The sequence below is a fragment of the Pantherophis guttatus genome, chromosome 14 (assembly GCF_059756535.1).
Source record: "Pantherophis guttatus breed Tessera chromosome 14, ASM5975653v1, whole genome shotgun sequence".
In the NCBI taxonomy this organism is placed as follows: domain Eukaryota; kingdom Metazoa; phylum Chordata; class Lepidosauria; order Squamata; family Colubridae; genus Pantherophis; species Pantherophis guttatus.
Window position 1 is genome coordinate 16,497,029 of NC_142076.1, and position 23,572 is coordinate 16,520,600.

The 23,572-nt window shown below is 42.1% G+C and overlaps 1 protein-coding gene across 2 annotated transcripts in view; it reads left to right on the forward strand.

Annotated features, from left to right (window-relative positions):
- The window catches only part of OTOA (otoancorin), a 39,231-nt gene that overhangs the window by 10,732 nt on the left and 4,927 nt on the right, over positions 1-23,572 (forward strand). For both annotated transcript variants that reach the window (XM_087878537.1, XM_087878536.1), the window contains exons 13-27: positions 942-1,109; positions 2,113-2,253; positions 3,491-3,546; positions 4,117-4,234; positions 5,441-5,514; positions 6,701-6,836; positions 7,959-8,149; positions 8,797-8,890; positions 9,072-9,204; positions 10,385-10,572; positions 16,078-16,233; positions 17,476-17,618; positions 18,922-19,058; positions 20,764-20,861; positions 22,514-22,706. In XM_087878537.1, the coding sequence (XP_087734663.1) occupies positions 942-1,109; positions 2,113-2,253; positions 3,491-3,546; positions 4,117-4,234; positions 5,441-5,514; positions 6,701-6,836; positions 7,959-8,149; positions 8,797-8,890; positions 9,072-9,204; positions 10,385-10,572; positions 16,078-16,233; positions 17,476-17,618; positions 18,922-19,058; positions 20,764-20,861; positions 22,514-22,706 (2,026 nt within the window). The remainder of the gene's footprint in view (positions 1-941; positions 1,110-2,112; positions 2,254-3,490; positions 3,547-4,116; positions 4,235-5,440; positions 5,515-6,700; positions 6,837-7,958; positions 8,150-8,796; positions 8,891-9,071; positions 9,205-10,384; positions 10,573-16,077; positions 16,234-17,475; positions 17,619-18,921; positions 19,059-20,763; positions 20,862-22,513; positions 22,707-23,572) is intronic.

Genomic DNA, 23,572 nt, shown 5'->3' on the forward strand with positions numbered 1-23,572 from the left:
CAGAGGACACCAAGCTGGCAGGAATAGCCAACACTCCAGAAGATAGACTTAAGATATAGAAAAAGATCTTGACAGACTTGAACATTGGGCGCTATCTAACAAAATGAAATTCAATGGGGAAAAAAGCAAGGTGCTACATTTAAGGAAGAAAAACAAAATGCACAGGTACAGTATATGTGGTACCTTGCTCAATAGTAATAACTGTGAAAGGGATCCTAGTGGACAACCATTTAGATATGAGCCAGCCGTGTGCAGCAGCTGCCAAAAAAGCCAACACAGTTCTAGGCTGCATAAACAGAGGGATAGAATCAAGATCACGGGAAGTGTTAATACCACTTTATAAGGCCTTGGTAAGGCCACACTTGGAATCCTGCATTCAGTTTTGGTTGCCACGATGTAAAAAAGATGTGGTGACTCTAGAAAGAGTGCAGAGAAGAGCAACCAAGAGGATGAGGGGACTGGAGGCTAAAACATGAAGAACGGTTGCAGGAACTGGGTATGTCTAGTTTAATGAAAAGAAGGACCAGGGGAGACATGATAGCAGTGTTCCAATATCTCAGGGGCTGCCCCAAAGAAGAGGGAGTCAAGCTATTCTCCAAAGCACCTGAGGGCAGGACAAGAAGCAATGGGTGGAAAGTAATCAAGGAGAGAAGCAACTTAGAACTAAGGAGAAATTTCCTGACAATTAGAACAGTTAATCAGTGAAACAACTTCCCTCCAGAAGTTGCAAATGCTCAAACACTGGAAGTCTTTAAGAAGAGATTGGATAACCATTTGTCTGAAGTGGTGTAGAGTTTCCTGCCTAGGCAGTGGGTTGGACTGGAAGACCTCCAAGGTCCCTTCCAACTCTGTTATTCTATTTCTAAATAAGGACAATTGTCTAGGTTCACATGATCCTTTCGGCCATAAATCCTGATTTACGTCTTTGATTCCCTTGTCAGACATTGTCGTTTCACAACGTTAGTCAAATGGGGGCTTTAGCGCCTGGCATTGACACCCTGTCCTTCTACAATATGAACCCCAATGAACTCTCTCAGGCCATCCAGAATGTCTTGGCACAACGGGCACTGGATCTGTCCCCAGTTCAAAGACAAGGAATCTTCCGGAAGGTAAGCCCTTACATTTCTGAGGAGTGGAGAACGTGTGAACGAGATGGAGACATCACGGGTTTAGAACCAGAAAGATTTCCTCTCCATATTCTATGTTTCAAACAATCTTATCAAGAGGACTAGCTCCAGAAGTCTTAATGGAACCCTAATTCTACTTTATTGCAAAATGGAATTAACGAAATCTTACAAGTCTGAAAGGACATCTCTTCCCCCTCTCACCTTTACAGCCCAAGAAACTAGGGAGGGTTTCTTCTGAGCTGTTTACCACTTCCTATTTTTTCTTTGGGCTCAGCTGTCTCTTATCTCACTATTGTCTCATCTGTGGCTCTTCCTCCTGTCTTCAAAGATCATTCCCACAGACCTTTACAGCAACTTCCCAAGAGAAAATATTTTGTTTTGGCTACAGAATCTCCTCTATCTCAACTCCCCCCCCCTATCCCTCAGCTCCAGTGTGGCAAAACCGAAGCGGTCAAAAATGGCTTTGGTCAGGTCAGCTGTAGGGTTGAGAGTAGGTTTGAAAGCAGAGGTGGGTTTCAGCAGCTTCTGACCAGTTCTGGAGAACCAGTAGCGGAAATTTTGAGTAGTTCGGAGAACTGGTAAATACCACCTTTGACTGGCCCCGCCCCCATCTGCAAAATGAGATTAATGGAATTTTACAGTAACCTTCCTCTGAAGTGGGGTGGGAATGGGGATTTTACAGTAACCTTCCCCTGCCATGCCCACCAAGCCACACCAACCAAGCCATGCCAAGCCCAACCCAGAGAACCGAATATTTTTTTTAATCCCACCAATGTTTGAAAGGACATCTCTCTCCCCTCACCTTTACAGCCCAAGAAACTAGGGAGGGTTGCTTCTGAGATGTTTACCACTTCCCATTCCTTCTGTGGGCTCAGCTGCCTCTTATCTGGCCATTGTCTTGCCTGTGGTTCTTCTTCCTGCCTCCCAAGGTTGTTTCCACAGATGGTTACAGAAAATTTTCAAACGCTTCCCTTTTTTTCTACAGATCCTGGCCTCCTCGCCGCTCACGTCGGTCCTCACCGATTTGCCTAATGCCTTTTTTACTGAGGTCTCCTTGTTCGATCTATGGAAGGCAGGCAGCTTCAATGCGTCATTGGTGAAAAAAAGAGAGCTGAGGACAAGCCAGGTAATCTGACAGACCGGCAGGTGGATGGGTGCATGATGGCATTTTGTGGACATCTTGGGTTTGGCAACCAGGAAGTGGAAGAAGAATGGAATGAGAATGAGAATGAGAATGAGAAGAGGAGAGGAGAGGAGAGGAGAGGAGAGGAGAGGAGAGGAGAGGAGAGGAGGGGAGGAGAAGAGAAGAGAAGAGAAGAGAAGAGAAGAGAAGAGAAGAGAAGAGGAGAAGAGAAGAGACGAGGAGAGGAGAGGAGAGGAGAGGAGAGGAGAGACAAGGAGAGAAGAGAAGAGACGAGGAGAGGAGGGGAGGAGAGGAGAGGAGAGGAGAGGAGAGGAGAGGAGAGGAGGAGGAGAAGAGAAGAGAAGAGAAGAGAAGAGAAGAGAAAGTAGAGTAGAGTAGAGTGGAATAGAAAATAGAATGGAATGGAATGGAATGGAATAAATAGAATAGAATAGAATAGAATAGAATAGAATAGAATAGAATAGAATAGAATAGAATAGAATAGAATATATATTATTAATATGATGGAGATGAATTATTGCAACAAAGATGTGTAATACAACTATCTAAACATAACTGTACCGAGAACACACACTGTTTGATGAAAATTGAATGTTATATAAATAAAACAAATAAAACATGAAAAAGAATAGAATAGAATAGAATAGAATCGAATCGAATCGAATAGAATAGAATAGAATAGAATAGAATAGAATAGAATAGAATAACAAGAGTTGGAAGGGACCTTGGAGGTCTTCTAGTCCACCCCCCTCTCAAGCAATTGAACCCATATACCATCTCAGACAAGTGACTGTCCAGTCTCTTCTTAAAAACCTTCAGTGCTGGAGCACCCACAACTTCTGATGGCAAGCTGTTCCACTGGTTAATTTTTCCTCACTGTTAGGAAGTTTCTCCTTAATTCCAGGTTGCTTCTCTCTTTGATTAGAGGGCAAACAGGAGGACAAAGGGGGCAGGTCTCCCACAGTTTGGCCCTAATCTGGATATTCTCCCAATTCCTATTGTCAGAGAGCGCCCCCCCCAAATCAAGATGGCACACGCAACTATGCGATGGAAGCTGGTTCCTTTTTAATCAATGTCTGTCACTTATCAAAGAGCTTGGATTGCGTGGTTATATGCTAGCTGGGGAATTCTGGGAGCTGAAGTCCATCTATTTTAAAGTTGCCAAAGTAAAAAAAAAAAATTGCTGTAACATACAGATCCTTTATCTGTTTAATTTCAGGCTTTGTTTCTGTATGAATTCTTGTCAAGGAAAACTTCCCTGTCTGATCTCTTAAGGTAAGGAAGCATCCTCTGTTCTTTAATCCTTACGTTACAATGAGAACTGAGGATCCTTGTTGAAGACAACAGTGAAATTCTATTTTTTTTTACTACCGGTTCTGTGGGCGTGGCTTGGTGGGCATGGTGTGGCATGGTGGGCGTGGCTTGGTGGGCATGGCAGGGGAAGGATACTGCAAAATCTCCATTCTCACCCCACTCCTGGGGCCAGCCAGAGGTGATATTTGCCGGTTCGCCGAACTGCTCAAAATTTCCGCTACCGGTTCTCCAGAACCTATCAGAACCTCCTGGATTTCACCTCTGACAACATCCTAGACTTAACATCCTCTAGAGATGTGGTACTACAGCACCCATGCTCCTTGACCCACTGGCTACATGCTGGTTGGGAATAAGGATACTTGTAATAGGACTCTTTGGAAAGACACACAAATTGAACGAGAGGATTTTGATCCTAACTTAGAAAACGTTCTTTTTCAGACATGGAGTCTAATTGAATGAGAGGGAACATTCTTAGTATTAAATTGGATCCTACACAATTCTTACTTTGTATTTTTTCCCCTTTTCCTCCAGTAATGGACAGCTGCTGAAAGGAATGACCTGCTGGCACATTGAGAATCTGAGCCCAATCTCTTTTTTGAACCTTTTCCACATATTTGAAAAGCACCTTCATTTGCTGTCTTCCTTCCAGGTCAAATATGAATATATCCTAATATGTTTGTTTTATTTCCAACAGAAGGTCTGTTTTAGTTTCTGGATCATGATTTCAGAAGTTCACCTAGAGCAAATTAAATACTTGCGATTTGCATTTTAAAGAGATTTTGCATTTTGTTGTGGTCCGCCAGCAGCCCACGGAGCTAGCAGCGGAGTCAGACAGTGAGGAGGCTGGGGAGGACAATGGGCCAGTCTTGGAGTCAGGGGAAGGTCCGGACGAGGGCTCTGTGTCGGAGGCAGAGATGGGGCCAGGGCCATCTGGGAGTGATGCGCGGACTCTGGAGCCTACATAGGCGGATAGCAGAGAGGCAGAGGAACAGGAGGAGCCTGTTCCTAGTGCACGCATGCACAGAACTGCCAGAAGGCAAGAGCAGCTAAAGCAAAAAGGACGACTTGGGAGTAAGGCCAGGAGATGATTGGCCCCTCCCATAAGGCTTAAAAGAGCAGCAAAGGCACTTGGGCTCTTTGTAGGAATGCAACATTACTAAATCTGTTTCCAGTCAGCATCTCTTATTTCTGAACTTCATGGGGCTTTGCCAAGAAAGGCCTTTGGCAGGGTGCCAAAGAAGATAAAGGTTTGTGATAAGCCTGAAGGACTTCTTCTGAAAAACTTGGTTTGCAATTAATTTGGACTAAGCTGGGAATGAAGTAAATCTCAGCTGTTAAAATAAAGTAGGTTTGTTTGGGACTAATTGTGTCTTGTAATGACTAAGCGAGCCTAGGTCACAACACATTTTGGAAATAATGTAATAAGAAAAACAGCAATTGCTTCCTGAATTCAGCACTACTCTGAATTTGAAAAGATCACACTTTTATCTAAGCAAATCCATAAAAGCATAGATGTGAGATCTCATACACTTCTCTCTGTGTGTGTTTGTTTGGCACACATTAATGAATCTAACACACTAAAAATGCATCATTTTGTGGATATCAAACTGCTTGTAAATTTCGTTCAGGGACTCTACGTGGAATGTGCCAAGTTTTTTTTTTTTTTAATCACAAATGTGCCAAAAAATGACAACGTTCGTTTGAGATTATGTCGACTAAATGTGAAATTGACTTGACAGTGGATTAAAATTACTGATATTATGTTGGCATATATAGAAACAAAATAGTGGCTCGGGATTATAGCTTTTTTGCCTTGTTTCTATGCAATCACATTTGAAAAATCCTTTTTTTGCAGGTCAATTGTTTGGCTTGGAAATTCTGGACATTTTCTGAAGCATCTGTCCCTCCCTACCTCTTAGCTGTGCTTCCGTAAGCCGTTCTTTTTAATTACCTTCCTTTTCTTTTCTTTTTTTTTTTCTCTTACCGGAATGAAAAACATCATGAAAATGATGGATCTTTACAGTGCCAATATGCATATAGCATTTCAGCCAATATTTATTCATTTCTTTCATGGTTTTTAAAAAAAAAGTATTTATGATAACTGCTGTGTCTCCAAATAATGAAAACCTTTTGATTGGATTTTAATTATGGCATTTGGCATTAGGATTCGAAAGGACTACATGAAAGAGAAAAAAAAATATTAATTGCAGTCATGGTAAAATTGCTGCAAATCAACATACAATGGAAGTTAGACTTCAAATTCTGAGATGAAATGGAGATTTAAACCCAAGGAATTTAGCGGTTGCAAAAAATTGCTTGTTTGCACTATTATTATTATTATTATTATTATTATTATTATTATTATTATTATTAATTGGATGTGAGGCTAAGTGGCTGTTTTACTAATTCTTTGGCAGAGACACGATTCAAATTTCTTGATATAAAAACTCAGTCGAATACGAATAGCTGGATGAATTTCACATTCAAATGTATCCATATAACTTATATTAAAGGCTGCAAGGTATCTTACACTGTATGTTTTTTTTATTGAAAAAAGATCTTTGATCTCTATTTTGGGGAAATGGCTAATTACATTATGGAAATATGCTTTCCTAAATCTGATGCAAAATGCCAGTCCAAACTGGAAACCATTTCAACCCTGAGCTACAAATATTTCTCCTTTAAATTGGAAACCATTCTTGGACTTTGCTGTTACATATGGTGCCCCAGCCAAAACATGTTTTTTTATACATATATAGAATCCTATTTCAACTTGATCTATAATTTTATTACCGGTTTAATGTTCTATAAGAGATTTGTGCTTTGCTAACCGAGTATGTTCAATTGAAAATTTAATAGGGATATCCACTTGCAACTTATCTTTTGTTTCCTTTTATGTTTTGTCTGTCTTTCTCTCTCGCTTTTTCTTTCTTTCCATAAAATTTTACTTGAAAATCTATACAAGCAGCTGGACATAAACCTTCCTGAAGACAATAAGGGTGCATTTCTGATTCAGCTGATGTAGGTTAGAGAGAAGAGAGAAATAAATTCCATCTCCTTCTCTGTAGTTTCTGCCTTTCCACAAAGTGAGCTTTGGAAAACTTTCTCTCGGTAGTGCTGAGTTCCTGGAATCTGTCACCGGATCCCGCTGTGTCCCTTTTCTGATCAGTTTGGGAAAGACGGACCTCGATCATCTCATCTGGAGCGAGCAAAAGAAAAGAGCTCTTCGGCAGAAAATCCAGCGCTGCTTAGTAAGAACGCCCATTGTTTTCAATGACGAGTCTGTTTCTCGTTCAGGCTGATGTCCAGGTAGTCCTCGATTTACGACTGTTTGTTTAGTGGCCATTTGAAGTTACGACGGCACCGAAAGTGACTGTTTTTCAAATTTTCTACCTTTGCAGCATTCCCCACAGTCACATGATCAAAATTCAGATAGCAATAACAACAGCCCTTAGACTTATATACTGCTTCATACCGTGTTTCCCCGAAAATAAGACACTCCCCCGGATAATAAGCCCTCCCTGAAAATAAGCCCTCCCCTGAAAATAAACCCTCCCCTGAAAATAAATCCTCCCCCAAAAATAAGCCCTCCCTAAAAATATTTCAATGTATGCACAACCGGTCCCCGCCATTTCCTCTGGTTAGGATTAGGGAGACAGAGCTGGAAATCAGGTAAGATGACAAGAGGAGCCCCATCTTGCTCCATGTGCCCCAAAATAATATGACCTCCCCGAAAATAAGTCCAAGCACTTATTTCAGGGTTCAAAAAAATATAAGTCAGGGTCTTATTTTCGGGAAAACGCGATAGTCCTTTACAGGCATCTGTAAGCATTTTACAGAGTCAGCGTATTGCCCCCAACAATCTAGGTCCTCATTTTACTGACCTCAGAAGGATGGAAGGCTGAGTCAACCTTGAGATGGTCAAGATCGAACTGCTGGCAGTCGGCAGAGTTAGCCTGCCAAACTGCATAAATATGAGTCATTTATGACGGTCGCAGGGCCACATGATTCCTTTTTGCAACCTACTGATGAGCAAAGTCAATGGGAAGCCAGATTCACTTAAGAAGATTACTAATTTAACAACTGTGGTGATTGACTTGATAATTCTGGCAACCAAATTCGTAAAATGTGGCCAAGTTAACATTTGTCTTGCTCAGCAACAGAAATGTTGGGCTCAATTGTGGTCGTAAGCCGAGGATTACCTGTAGTGGTATGTGGGAAAGGCCTGGGGAGGTGGAGAAAAGAGATGCTGCCTAGGGAATGGTCCGATAAGAGGGAGCAGAGCCCACAGTTGCATAATGGATGGAGAAAAGGACCCTCCCTTGTTTCTCTGCCTCTTAGTTCAACTGCTGAATTGATGTGGCTCATTTCAGGAAGGCTCGGTGGCTGATGAATATACAGTGGACCTGTTGGGCAATCTCCTTTGCCATTTGTCCCCCGCGTTCATCTGTCAGGGGGTCTCCCCAGAAGTGATGACAGTCATCCTCCACCGATACAGCCAGTGCCCCCATCTCAGCTACCAGCAGAAGATAGAAATTCAGCAGAGACTAATTGAATTGCACGGGTAAGCTCTTTGCAAGGTCCCACTGAGTAACAACAGCCAAAGAAGTGTGATGGCTTAACGACGGTTAAAGATGCTGAGTTCATCAGCTGGAAGCTGACAGCCCAGGTTTGAGACCCGAGTGCGTGAGAGGCAATTAGCCCCGTTACCTTCCTGGGGTAATTGCCTGGATCGTGGCACTGGTAGCAGAGGATGGTTTGAAAAAGAATACACCTGACACTTGGGGTGAGTTCCTGTTCCTTGCTCCAGCTCTTGCCAAACTAGCAGTTCAAAAGCATGCAAATGTGAGCAGATAAATAGGCACCCCTTCGCTGGGAAGGTAACAGTGTTGGGCATGCTGGCCACGTGACCACAGAAGCGTCTTCAGACAACGCTCAGCTAAGAAACAGAGATGAGCATCCCTCCCTAGAATCAAACATGGCAGCCCAGGGGAAATCTTTACCTTTATCTTTTTATCCAAAAAAGCCGCTACGTGCAAAGAAACTCATTTTTTCTTAGCTCAAACTCTTTACTGTAAACACTTCTTCCCTCACCTGTCTCTCTCTTCCAACGTTGGAATCTTTTCCAGTACATTTAAAAAAAAAAAAAAACTTGATGGCAAATGGAAAGCTTTCTTTTTACAACCGAGATTCCAATTTTGTATTTTCCAGCTCCCCGAGAAACTGGACGGTTGAAACAATTAAGGACCACGGAGCTTTTATGGTGTTATTGCCAAAGGATGACTTGATCGCCCTGCTTGAGAAGGTATTAAGGATGCTAAAAAGAACGGAGAACCATCTATAATTAGTAAAGTAAAGTAAGCAGTAACAGAGTTGGAAGGGACCTTGGAGGTTATCTAGTCCAACCCCCTGCTCATGCAGGAGACCTGTACTAGGGATTCAAACTTAAAATCCTCATCTTTTTATTTTTTCATTCCCTCCTGAAGTTTCCTGACTTCATCTCGGAAATAGCATCGAAAACATCCCAACCGCTCTCTGCACCCAAGCAGCTTCTCTTCGCTCAATTTGAATCCCTTTATGGCTCCAGAATTCCAACCCAATCCTCTAATTCAACTCCCGGTAAGCAATTCTGTTCTTCGTGACTTCTGTCTTGTAAGACTCAAACCGTCGATTTCTTTGTATCACTGTTCTTTAAGATAGGCATCGCATCAATCTGTCAAAACTTCTGTGAGTTCCTTAGAGGTTGTTGTTGTTTTTTTAATTAGGAGGCATCAAAATAAGTAAATATTTGCTAAAAGGCATTTGCTAAACTTCTATTTCATTTTTTTGTTGTTTATGTCTATGGAGATGCTCAGTCATCCAGGTCATCGTTGTCCCAAAAGTGCTTTTTTCAAGAGTTGAAGAAGCTTCTTGGATGAGAAGTGAAACATCTTCAAAGAAAAATAAAAAAGTCCAGTTGCCTCTTGAAAAAAAGCACCTTTGGTACATTATGACAAAGATTTCCAGGTGGAACGATCTCCTAAATAGATCCCCTCCCTTTGGAAATCATTGTTATAATGTTCCAAAGGTGTTTTTTCAAGAGGCAACTGGACTTTCCATTTAGACATTTTATGGTTGTGTGACCCATAAGAAGATAGGCGGCATAGACATTTGATAAATAAATAGGTGGCTGTAATAAGATTAACCATTTCTCTGCTTCAGATGATGGATAAGGTGATATTTTGTCACCAGGTTGTTGTCATCTCGCAAAGCTTCCCTGGCCTGCTCTCGAGTTGCCATAGGCAAGGGGGATGGAATACCGACAAAGCAGCACGACAGCCAAAAACAGAAGCACATTCCAGACATTTCTCTCTCAAGGCTGTCTCTCAGGGTTACCCACAGCGGCTGGAGGGGAGTGATCTCTATAACCCGCAAAATTGCTCCATTGGCGAATGTGATTGATGACACACCCTGGGGGGGGAAGGGGGGAAACCGGGTCATGATTGGGGTGTAAATTACATGGGGTCAGAGTTGGCTTCACTTGGAACGTGCTGACGTGAAACTCCTAATAACTGGATTTTTTTTTTGAAGCTTGGCTCGAGGCTCATGATTTAATTAGGGCATCCGTCAGAACCCTGACAGTTATTTTATGATTGATGTCATTCTTTACTCCCAGTGTGGTCCTCCCCTCTTGGTGTTACTATTTGGTGTAGGTACAAATGTCACCTTCTTTTTTATTAGTTTTAACCTGTCTGTCCATTGCTGCCAGATCTGTTCGAGTGAATAATATTGAAATGCCTCCATGTTATTCCATTTTCAGATTGTGAAGATGTCACAGCACCTTCTTTGGATGAGATTATACAATTATCAGAAGCAAACATGTTTTGGTCTGTTCAGGAACTGAACTGTATGGAAAGGAGGACGTTTGCCCAAACGGTGGAAATCCTTGGCTCAGTGCGTAATTTTAACACCTCACAGCTTGCTGTCTTGAAGGAAAAAGCTAAACAGGTAATGAATGATAAGAGGGGAACAGAACGGAAATTCCTTGTTCTCTTCCAAATCCAGGGACCTGCTCCTAATGCATTCATGTACCCAGTTCATTAGAGGTTGAAGGGACATAATAATATTAGAATAGGTAGAATTACTGGGACATAATAATAACTTGCTGTTTTGCTTCTGTAAGAATTGCTTTGTTAAGAATTGGAATTGCCTCTGCCATTTGCTTCTACCAGTGATCTAACTCCTGTTATCTTGTTTTTTGTGTACAACTCAGTGCCTGGTGCAGGTTATGTTATGGCTTGGCAGAGTAACATTGGGCAAATATCTATGTTGCTAAGCACCCAGCCATCACTTGATGGTTAGCCATCACTGATAGAAGGTCTTCTGCCTTAGCAGTGGGTTGGACTAGAAGACCTCCAAGGTCCCTTCCAGCTCTATTCTGAATCTTTTTTTTTTTTTATTGAAAAGGTTTTCAAATACAAATTTTTCCCCCTTTTTCCCCCCCCTCCCCCCCCTCCCTAACCCCCCCTCCCCACCCTTCCCCCCCTGTGACTTCTTCGTATCAAAAAAAAACCCTAATTCATAACAGATTACTTACTCCCTCCTCAAAATACTGACCTTTACTTACTAAAAGTATTATAAATCCCCCTTTATCCATACATTTCAGAAAAGAAGAAGAGAAAAAAAAAACAAAACAAAAAAAGACAAACACATTATACTATAACTATTATAAAATAACTCTAATTTAGCATAATAGTGTTTTATATCTATGCATTATTGCAACAATTCAAAACCACCTTCCACTTTAAAACTATACAATAAGTCCTACTTTAATAACATTTCAAAGCGGGCTCCCCATAAAATCTAATTTAACATTTATTCCACTCTATCCATTTCCTCCACTCCCCTAAATGTATCACTTAAAAATCCCTTTTCTTAAACTAATCAGTCTGTAGCTAGCTTATTCACCCACTGTCTTACAAATTTACCATACACAACAATTCTTGATATCTTTAATTCACTGCCCACACTACTTAAAAATATATATATATATATATTCCATTATATCTAAATAAAAAAAAGAAAAGACAATAACTTTAAATTTATAGTCCATATAATATCTTCTTGAAGTCTTTCCACTGGATTGTTAAAACCAACATCCATAATAGGGTGACATAGCTTGCGGATGCAACAGTTTATTCAAGATCTCCAATCATATCTGCCCCCATCAGTAGTAAACATCTTCTTATATATATAAAAGTAAAAACAACCACCCGAGTGACATTATAATTGTATTCCATATAATAATAATTGTGGGTTTCATCAGGATTATTAATTTCCATCATCGTATTGGGTAACAACCCGATCTTCTGCATGTCCCAATGTGATTCTCTTGCCTTATAATTCAAGATAATTATAATATATTTATCAACACAAAAAGAAGTTTCAAAATAGATAATTCAAAACCATCAATTTGAGGCTCTTTCCATGTCCCAAAATTACGGCAATGCAGAGATCTGCCACTATCCTCAGGATGATATTGACCAATATGTCGCCTCCTCTATGTTTTCACATAATCATTCATATTTTAAAATCACTGGCTTCACTGTTGCTTGGGTTAGAAATTTCTATTTTTGTACAACCTATTTCTTTTTTTGTTTTCTTTTTGTGGGTTTGACCTCCATCCTAATTTTTTGTGTCTCGCATTTCTTTTTTATCCCTTGTATATCCTCTAATTGGTTTCCATGCTTGTCCTTGCCTTGATAAGTCATCACATTAAAATCAGATGGCACTTCTCTCAAATTTGTAGATAATCCAGCTGGGGTATCCGATAAATCCAAAGGCAATTTATCTGGTACAGTCTCTGTCTTTAGTTCCAGCTCCTTCTGCTTATCCTGTATTATATCTGAAGACGTTAAATTCATTTTCAACCTATTTTGATAAAATTCTTCCGCCCTTTCAACAGTATTTAACTGGTATCTTTCTCCTTGATATCTCAATATAATACCAACTGGGACGTCCCACCGGAATTGAATATTTCTCCTTTTTAACTCAGACACCAGAAAGCCAAATTTCTTCCTTTCCATTAATATCTTAGGTGGGAGTTCCTTGTAAATCCAAATCTTTCTTCCATACAATTGCAAATTAGAATTGAAGGAATTTTGCACAATTTTATTCCTAATTTCTTTATCTGAAAAATAGATTACCACATCTCTAGGCAATTGCCTTTGCTTGGCAATCCAAGAGTTTATTCGATAAGCTCTGTCAATCCTACAAAACACTTCCTCAGGTTGAATCTTTAAAATCCCAGCTAGAAATTCAGAAGATATTTTCCTTAAGTCATCTCTGTTATTTTCCTGCAAACCTCTAAGTCTTATTGCATATTCTGTGAAATTATATTGTATCTTTAGAACCTCTTTTTGAATCCTCTGTTCCAGATATTCTACATTACCAGACTTTTGGTCAGCATCCATTTTAAATTTTTCTTCTGAACTATAATCCTGAATATTTAACAAATCATTTTCAATTTTTTGAAATCTATTGTCCAATTTATCTTGAATTTCATCCATTTTTAACTCTAGTAAATTAGTATTTGTATCCAACCGAATCATGAATTCTGGCAATTTTAAAATTTTTTGCTGCAAAAAGTCAAACTTGGATTTCACCAATTCCTTAGTTTCCTGCTTAAATTTTTCAAGTTGCTGATTCACAATCTCATCCCTTCTTTCAATCTCCTCTAAGAGAAATTCTATTATATTAAAATCAGGTTTCTGGGACTGAAGAGTTAAAACATATTGCTTTAAATTCTTGGTGGGGGAATCCCCCCCACCTATTTGTTTGTCTGACTTCACAAGCCTCAGTGCCATGTTTCCGCCTAAGCAGGCTTTGTTAGAAGAAGAAAAAAAAAAAAACAAGACAAAAGACTTCCAGCCAGCAACACTCAAGCCTCCAGGGAAAAAAGAGAAAAACAAAAACAGGAGCGGAGTTTTGTCTACAAATGTAGCCAGTGGTATTTATTCCGCTACATTGTAATAATAAAAAACGGAAGAACTTTCCCTCTCAAACTCTTCTCCAGCCGCGGCAGACGCCATTTTAAAAAGAAACTTTTTTCCTCTTTCTCTTCCTCTATTCTCTTAAGTAATTTTTAAAAGATAAGTAAAATACTTGCGCTTCAGTATTACAGGTCCAGCTCACATTTTCTTTGAGTAATCTGTCAAATTCGCAAGCTTGCTTTTGACGCCTGGCTCTGCATTAGCAGAGGTCTCCCAAAGCCCGGAGCAACGGCTGGGGATATGGGGCATCTCATCCGCTCCATCCCAAAAGTAAAAGAAAAACTTTTGGGACTCTGCAGAGAGTTCTACCCACCCCTGCCGGCTCTATCTCCGTTTCCTCATGGGAACGGAGTTTTTTCGAGCCGCCGTTCCGTTGTGAAGGCGGCTCTAACAGGCAGTGGAAGCTGACGATCCCTAAGGAACGTCTGGCGGCGGCCAGCAGCAAACAGGAAGTCTGTCAGCTCTATTCTGAATCTTGATGTCAGGAACAGCCTGGGTAGTGACATCTTCTTATTCCAACTCACTTTCTCCCTTGCTGACCAACTGGCTATTTTTTTGCTCTGTCTTTCAGCGCGTGGTTGTTTATTTTAGCCCAATATATATAAAACCATAAATTGATTTAACTTTTGTGCATCTTGTTCCGTGATACCACCCGTTGTGGGTCATTTGCTAAACTATGGTTAAACTGTAGCTTAGAGCAGTTTCAGGATCCGTTGTTTCATAATCACACCGATGATTGCAGCACTTTAAAAGAGAGAGAGAGAGAGAACTCACAAAAGGACACAGGAGGAGAGTTAAATTCGTGGTTTTCTTCATAAATAAATAAACAAACAAACAAACAAACAAACAAACAAATAAATAAATAAATAAACAGACCAGTGCTGTGTCTTTTAACGTCTTAAAACAGCTCCCTGTTGTTGTTGTTGTTGTTTTTAAACTTTGTTAGCTTGTTATGAGCTCTTAAATCCAGTTTTCTTTTCAGTCTTGTCCTCCTGCTTTATTGCTATTGATTTAGGCTGCAGCTGCACTATTAAAATATTATTGCAATATTATATCCTGAATTGTTAGCTGTACTGGGAGTGACAAGGCCAAGGGAGGCGGAGGGTAGAAAAAAGTAGAAGTAAATAATGATTTGAAAATGCACACGTTAATGTCCTCATAGCGTAATGCCCAAGGGGTACAAGTAAATAAATATAAATCTATAATTCTGGGTAAAGCTTCCTAGGAATACTCGCGAAATATATAGTAAGACGGGCAAGTGAAAATGTCCATTAGTTTCCATTCCATATCCTAAGATGAAAAATAGATATATAAAATCTTCCCAATTACATGTTTGTTCCCAAGCTAAAACAAAATCACTGCACGATACAAGAGGTTTACTAAGAGTGTAGAAAGAGTTTTGGGGAGTTCTCAGACCTCTAGAATAATAAGTTGCTCCTTTGCCAATCGGCACTAAATAGTCTCTTGATCAATTGGGGAAATCAAGTTGAGGTGATTCAGCGATTGAACTGATACAGCTTCCCCCTCTGGTTCAGCTTTGCTGAAGTTGGGAGAGACTGGGGATGATGGGATCTATTCTCCAACACATCAGATTAGTGAAGGCCAGGGGTGGGTTTCAAAATTTTTAGCAAGGGGTTCTTTGCCCGGTTGCTAGGTGGGCGTGGCCATGGTGGGCGTGGCCTAGTTGGCCTCCTGCACCGTGGGGGGGGGCTTATTGCCCTCCCCGGGCTCCGGAGGCTTTCTGTGTGCCTTTGGCGTTTAGTCGTGCCGGCCACATGACCACGGAGACGTCTTCGGACAGCGCTGGCTCTTCGGCTTTGAAACGGAGATGAGCACCGTCCCCTAGAATCGGCAACGATTAGCACATATGTGCAAGGAGAACCTTTACCTTTACCTGTATAAACAAATATGCAATAACATCAGTCATATTATAACATATATTATCTTCCATTATGGTATCAATTATATAACCATCAACCAAAATTTACTCCTCTGTTTTCCTTTCTCGTGTAAACCATACTTCGCCTAAGGGCTTGGTGGCTCAGCAGACTAAAAGCATTGTGATTAACACCAGCTGTCTGCAATTACTGTAAGTTCGAATCTCACCAGGCTCAAGGTTGACTCAGCCTTCCATCCTTTCTAAGGTAGGTTAAATGAGAACCCAGTTTGTGGGGACAATAAGCTGACTTTGTATAAATATACAAAAGTATGAAGTCTATTGCTTAACGCATTGTAAGCCGCCCTGAGTCTCCGGAGAAGGGCGGCATATAAATCAAATTAAAAAAAAAAAAATTCCACTCCTCTAACCTCAATATCTGTCATTTAACCATTTATAGAATAGTTCCCATGTTGTGAAATAATCCGAATCTTCTTTGCCTTTGCTTTTTAGGGTTAAGCTATCCATCTCTGCACATTCCAGAATTTTTTTGATTATGATATATATGTGTGTGTGTTTGTAAAGGTTTGGGGTCTGCCGGAAGGCTGGAAGAGATACCACATCGTGTCCCTGGGTTGCATTGTCACGGCGTTGAACGAGAAGGAAATTGCCATGCTGGATCTCAGCTTGATTGACACCGTTTCAGCCTTGACCCAACAAACAGCCTGGAATCCATCTCAGGTTAATAAAAGTTCACACCGAGAGTCCATTGCTTAAGAGAGGTCTGCCGAGTCTCGTTATTGTTGCTTTGTGTGTGTGCTTTAAAATCTGTGCACGTTGTATGTGGGTGAGGTTGAAAGCAGAGTTGAAAATTAGGGTCCGTGAAGTGGCATCCACCCAACTAAATATCTCCCTTCAAAAAGTAGCAGTTGGGCCAAAACTGTCTTTGATTTCACATGTGTACCAGTGGTGAAATCCAATTTTTTTTTACTACCGGTTCTGTAGGCGTGGCTTGGTGGGCATGGCAGGGGAAGGATACTGCAAAATCTCCATTCCCACCCCACTCGGGGGCCAGCCAGAGGTGGTATTTGCTGATTCTCCAAACTACTCAAAATTTCTGCTACCAGTTCTCCAAACTACTCAAAACTTCCGCTACCAGTTCTCCAAACTACTCAAAATTTCCACTACTGGTTCTCCAGAACCTGTCAGAACCTGCTGGATTTCACCCCTGATGTGTACCCTTAAATAAACAAAGTGATCATGCTGACGCATTGGCTCCTCTCCTTTGATTGCGTAAAAAAATACAATTTGGAAAGAAACGTTTTGGAAATCTTTGGGCCCGGCACTCCCAATGTTTAAGGTTTTCCTTCAAACCTTGGATCTCAAGGGTGGGGGTCCCTTCACTCCAGGGGTGGGCTTCAAAAATTTTAGGTGTTCTCTGCCCAGTTGCTGGGTGGGCGTGGCCATGGTGGGCATGACCTACCAGCCACCTGCACCACAGCGGGGAGGAGTTTTTGCCCTCCCCAGGCTCCGGAGGCTTTCCTTGAGCCTCTGGGAGGGTGAAAACAGCCTCCCCAGGCTCCGGAGGCCCTCTGGAAGCTGGAAACGGGCCAATTTCCGGCCTTCCCAAACTTCCGGTAGGCCCGTTTTTCACCCTCCCTGAGCCTCCATCGGTGCCCTGCACTTACCTACATACATAACGGGCCGTATGGGGACTCCTGTGGGTGGGCTGGGAGGGGCCAGCCAGGAGTGGGATTTGGGGGTTCTCCGAACTGCACAGAATCTTAGCTAGAGGTTCTTCCGAACCCCTGCGAACCCCCAGCAGCCCATCCCTGCTTCACTCTATGGTGGTGGATGTATTTGTGCTGCAAATTATTCTGAGATCAGTTTGCATAAAGTAATATGGTTTTTTTGGGGGGGGAAAGAAAAACACAGGGATATGTATTGTGGTTATTGTTGTTTATTTCTCCCCCTCACCCCCAGGCGAAATCTATTTTGCAAGGTTTTCTGAATGATTCGGGGCAAGAGATAGCCAGTCTCAAAAGTTTTGATCTGGTAGCTCTTGACGCCACTCTTTGCACGCTAAACTCGACAGAGGTTGCATCCATCAATGCCACCGAATTCAGGTACATGTACCCATCTGTTCTTCTCTCATCCATGAAATGCTTCTAAAAGGTATGGGATAGTCCAAGGGGGGATTATTGCTTTTTTCAAAGAGAAAAAAAACTCCGCTTTCCTTCGATGTTTTTTTAGACCCATTTCTCAGGCTTGCAAAACAACCAAAATATTATTGCAACCAAGCTGCAGAATATGGAAGATAGTTGCCTTCGTCAATCAGGACTCTAAGGTTGTGTTTAACTGTTAAAACAGCAACCAGCCACATTAATAAAAATAACCGATTTGAGCAAAATGTGAACTATCTTTTGTGGTGTGGTTTTTCCATTCCCTGTCTAGATCTGTTGCAGCAGGATGCCCTGCTACTCATAGTCTACTCATAAAGATAGTGGTACGGTGTTTGGACACCGCTGAAGAGAAATACTCTGAAATCCTACAGGCTCTGATTATTTAATTCTTACATTGTCTCCGACAGCTGAAGGGGCAAAAACTTCTTAGCTCTTGTATCATTGTCTTTTTCTTTTCTTTTCTTTTTTCTTTTCTTTTCTTTTCTTTCTCCTTCTCTTCCTTCCTTCCTTGCCTCCCTCCTTTCCTCACTTTCCTTTCCTTTCTCCTTCTCTTCATTCCTCCTTTCTTTCTTTATTTCCTTCCTTCCTTCTTTTCTTTTTCTCTTCCTTTTTCCCTCTCTCCTTTTCTCTTTCCCTCCTTCCCTCGCTTTCCTTTCTCCCTTCCTTCCTTCTCTTTCTTTCTTTCTTTCTTTTCCTTCCTTCCTTCCTCCTTCTTTCTTCTCCTCCTTTTCTTCCCTCATTCCCTCCCTCCCTCCCTCTCTCATTCCCTCCCTCCTTCCCTTGCTTCTTTCTCCCTCCCTCCCTCCCTTCCTCCTTTTCTTCTTCTCTTCCTTTCTTCCCTCCCTCCCTCTCTCATTCCCTCCCTCCCTCCCTCCCTTCCTCCTTTTCTTCTTCTCTTCCTTTCTTCCCTCCCTCCCTCTCTCATTCCCTCCCTCCTTCCCTCGCTTTCCTTTCTCCCTTCCTTCCTTCTCTTTCTTTCTTTCTTTCTTTCTTTCTTTCTTTCTTTCTTTCTTTCTTTCTTTCTTTCTTTCTTTCTTTCTTCCTTCTTCCTTCCTTCTCCTTCCTTCCTTTCTTCTTCTCTTCCTTTCTTCCCTCCCTCCCTCTCTCATTACCCCCCTTCCTCCCTCCCTCCCTCCCTCCCTTCTTTCCATCTTTCCTTCTTTTCTTTCTTCTCCCTACGAAACGTTGGCAACCGGGTGTCAAAAAAGGCTGATTGTGATAAGGTGTTCTTTTGCTTTCTCCGTAGTGTGGTTTTAGCCAGGCTGGGTTCTTTGCCGTGTAGCTCAAACACTCTGCGAGAATTTAAAAAGAAAGTCGAATCTATATTTGGGAGTCCCATGAAATGGAACCCTGCAACCCTGCAAGAAATTGGGACTATCGCTGGTAAGAAAGTGTAGTTAACCACTCCAAGCCATGATTTGCCGCACGATCCTTCAGAAGTTGTGAGTGCTCTCCAACACTTTTGGAGGTTTTAAGAAGAGATTGGCCAGCCACCTGTCTGAAATGGTACATGGTCTCCTGCTTGGCCAGAGAGGGTTGGAGTAGAAGACCTCTAAGGTCCCTCCCAGCTCTGTTATTCCATTCTGATCTGATTCACCTTCTGTGCAGCAGAAGAAGTAAGAGAAAATAGAGGGTTCTAAAATTTTTTACTACCGGTTCTGTGGGCGTGGCTTATTTTGTGGGCGTGGCTTGGTGTGTGGGGGTAATTTGACTGGGTGGGCGTGGCCAACTTTTTTTTTTTTTTTTAACTTTTAAAAGCATTTTTTCTACAACCTTGAGACGTTGCAGAAAACAATGCTTTGAAAAGCCTCTGACAATCAGGCAACTCAGCTGGGACCGTCAGAGGCTTTTTTTTTTACTTTTAAAAGCATTTTTTCTACAACCTTGAGACGTTGCAGAAAACAATGCTTTGAAAAGCCTCTGACAATCAGGCAACTCAGCTGGGACCGTCAGAGGCTTTTTTTTTTACTTTTAAAAGCATTTTTTCTACAACCTTGAGACGTTGCAGAAAACAATGCTTTGAAAAGCCTCTGACAATCAGGCAACTCAGCTGGGACCGTCAGAGGCTTTTTTTTTTACTTTTAAAAGCATTTTTTCTACAACCTTGAGAGGTTGCAGAAAACAATGCTTTGAAAAGCCTCTCTGATGATCAGGCAACTCAGCTGGGATCGTCAGAGGCTTTTTGAAGCATTTTTTTTTACCACCTCTTCGGCTGAAGAATATGTAGAAAAAATGCTTTGAAAAGCCTCTGACGATCCCAGCTGAGCTACAGGATCGTCAGAGGCTTTTTTTTTTTTTTTTTTTTACTTTTAAAAGCATTTTTTCAGCCGAAGAGGTTGTAGAAAAAAATGCTTTTTTTTTTTTTTAATTTTGATTTATATGCCGCCTTTCTCCGGAGACTCAGGGCGGCTTACAATGCGTTAAGCAATAGCCTTCATATTTTTGTATATTTTAAACAAAGTCAGCTTATTGCCCCCACAATCTGGGTCCTCATTTTACCTACCTTTGAAAGGATGGAAGGCTGAGTCAATCTTGAGCCTGGTGAGAATTGAACTCGCAGTAATTGCAGGCAGCTGGAAGCTAAATACGACCTTTAACAGTAGCATTAGTCTGCTGCGCCACTCAGGCTCCTTTTAAAAGTAAAAAAAAAAAAGCCTCTGATGGGGCGGGGTAAGTGAGCAGCGACCAGGCCGGGGACCGGTTTGGCGGTGTGGCCAGCCAATGTTATTACCGGTTCTCGGAACTACTACAAATTTTTACTACCGGTTCTTGTGAACCGGTGCAAACCAGGAGCAACCCACCACTGTGGGGGCCTCTTTGGAGCCCTTCTTATTAAAAGCAAAACAGCAAAAATGAGAATTGGACTAATTGAGCCTGCATTTTTTACTAAACTTGGTTCCCATCAAACATCCATTTAATTGCAAGCTCTGGTTTGATTTCCCAGAGGGGGCTTGAAATCCTGAGTTTTAGAATCAAATATTGATCCGCTAAGGGCTGGTGCTCCTCAAAGTTTCCAAATTCCGTCTAATCGGAACGGCGGGAAATTGTGTCCTGATCGCTTCCCCTTTTTTTCCCTCTCCCGTGCTAGCTGGCTTAGAAGAGAAGGAATTAAGAGGCCTTGATCATGAATTGATGGCTTATTTCCAGCCTGCGGCCATCGCGTCCATCCCCAGTGAAATCTTTAAAGTAAGTCGGAAAGCTTTCCGTTGGGTTTGCTGCCTTCTCCATCTTTTTAAAGTTTATTTGGGGGGGGGGAATGAGGTGAGAGGGGGAGGAACGTATGGCTTTGTGGCTGGTTACATATTTAAGATACCCAATTTGGTGTAGGGTGCAGACAGCTGGGTGACTTTGGGCCAGTCACTCTCTCTCAGCCCTGGGAAGAAATCAATGGCAAAATGCTTCCAAAGGTTTTGTCAAGAAAACTGCAGGGACTCATCCAGGCAATCAACTTGAAGACACCTAAAATTTACTATCTCTCCTTCCTTCCTTCCTTCCTTCCTTCCTTCCTTCCTTCCTTCCTTCCTTCCTTCCTTCCTTCCTTCCTTCCCTCCCTCCTTCCTTCCTCCCGCCCTCCCTCCCTTTTCAAAATTAGTCTTCCTTCCTTCTCAAATCCTTCCTTCCTTCGTTTTCGAAATTAGTCTTCCTTCCTTCTCAAAATCCTTCCTTTGTTTTCAAAATTAGTCTTCCTTCCTTTTCAAAATCAGTCTTCCTTCCTTCCTCCTTCCTTGTTCCCTCCCTCTTCCTTCCTTCCTTCCTTCCTTCCTTCCTTCCTTCGTTTCTTTCTTTCTCTTTCTTTCTTTCTTTTTCTTTTTTAGTTTCTTTCTTTCTCTTTCTCTTTCTCTGTTTCTCCTCTTTCTTTTTCTCTCTCTTTCTTTTCCTTGTCTCCACGCACCCTCAGTTTCCTCCCGCCGCTTCATCATCTAAGGGTGAAATTTTGCAGCTGTTCAAACCTGAACCGAAAGGGGAAAAAGAGAGAGATGAATTTATATCTCATAATTACTTGCTGCCTTCGGAGACAATTGCCTTCTGAAAAAAAGAAAAAAAAAAGACAAATCCAACACAAAAACCCAGAGAAACTCTTTGGCATTTTTGTTAAATGTCAGTTGTTCACATTTGCTGTCATTGTTCTACAATACGAGGAAAGATAATGACTGCGCAGTTCTAATCATAGGGTTTGGCTTCTAAAGTAGGCATAATCATATGACTGTTTGGTAGAATATTCTGCATTGGAATTGGGGGAAAAATCAACTCTCAGGTACTTTTATTCTCTTTATTGTCTGACTGGTGTCACCATGGAAAGCTCTAAAGTCACCATTTGCTTGCAAGGAATGAAATCAGATGCATTTGGAAGCTTATAAATTAACAGACTAACAGGGTTGGGAGATACCCTGGAGGTCTTCTAGTCCAACCCCCTACTCAAGCAGTAGACCCTGTACCCGTGATGGCAAACCTGTGGCACGCATGCCACAGGTGGCACGCAGAGCCATATCGGTGGGCACGTGAGCTCAGCTCTGCTGATTTTGGGGCCTTCTGGGCCCACCAGAAGTCAGGAAAAATGCTGTTTCTGGCCTCCGGGGGGCCTCCGGAGGGGGTGGGGAAGGCCCGTTTTTTGCTCTCCCCAGGCACCAGAGCCTTTCTAGGATAGAAAGATATATCTATATTGTATTATCATTGTTAGAGTTGTGTAAAAATGTATTGACCCCAGTCATTACTCTGTCCACAAAATATATTGGTTGTTAAAGGAAAACTGCAAATAAAACATATACAAAAAAATAAAAATAAAAATTGGGGGTCACTTGTGGTCGTAAGTTGAGGACTACCTGTATTTATTATCGCAGGAACTGTCTCCAGAGCAGCTTGCAAACCTTGGTCCTGAAAACGCAGCCAGGACGACGGATTTGCAGCGCCGACATCTGAATGAAGAGCAGCTTCAGAGTCTCCAATTGGCTTTGGATGGGGGAAGGAGAAGAATCCGAGAAGTATCCTTGAATGAAAGTACAATCGACCCAACATCGGCACCTCTTTGGAACGGTGAGCTTTCTTTCTTCAAAAGCACCCTTGGATTGGATCGTCAGTATAATTCTCATCATAATTTCATGCAGGGGTAGAGGATTCAGCCGGTTCGGACCAGTGCTGGTGAATCGGATGCTAATTTTACATCCGGTTTGCCAAATTGGTAATTGCAAGGACTGGCTGGCCCCGCCCACCTCGCCCCTCCCCTCCCAGGACTCTCCACGCAGCCCGTTTTGGATGCCAGGTAAGTTCAGGGGCTGCATGGAGGCTCTGGGAGGGCGAAAAACAGGCTTCCCGGAAGTTCACAACCGCTAGTGATTAAGAGCTGACATTGATTTTTGAGAGGCGTTGACCATTGACAAGACCACTTGTCTAAGTTAAGATTGGTCCTGCCAGCCTTCAAAAGCGCCCAGTTTGCACCTGGTAGAGATGTGTGGCGTGGCTACACTGCTTTATAAGTTGGCCCCAGCTGGGAATCGATCCATTTCCCTCAGGTCGGCGGTTGCTTCCTCCTGCAACCTTGTCGTTTTGGGAGCTCGCAGGTGCTGCCTCTTAAGTTCTCCCTCTGGGTTTTCACACAGTGAAAAAACAGCTGCGAAGCGACAACCACTTCATTAATTCCTCTTCTTCAGCACAGCTTCGATGAGTCGGCGAGCTGGCTTTGCTCCCGCGACCGATTCCCAGCGAGAAGGACAGCCGCTTCCCGCTCTGGCGAGCAGCTGACCTTTTTATTTTATCCGCCGAGGCGTTTGCATTGACCTCTTGTACAGCTTTCATTCATCAAGGGGAACCTCCTCATCTGTTTTTAATGCAGAGAACAGATTCCTTTTTCCAGAGGATCAGGGTGGAAATCCACTGGGTTGAAATTAGGCTGGGCAGCTGTT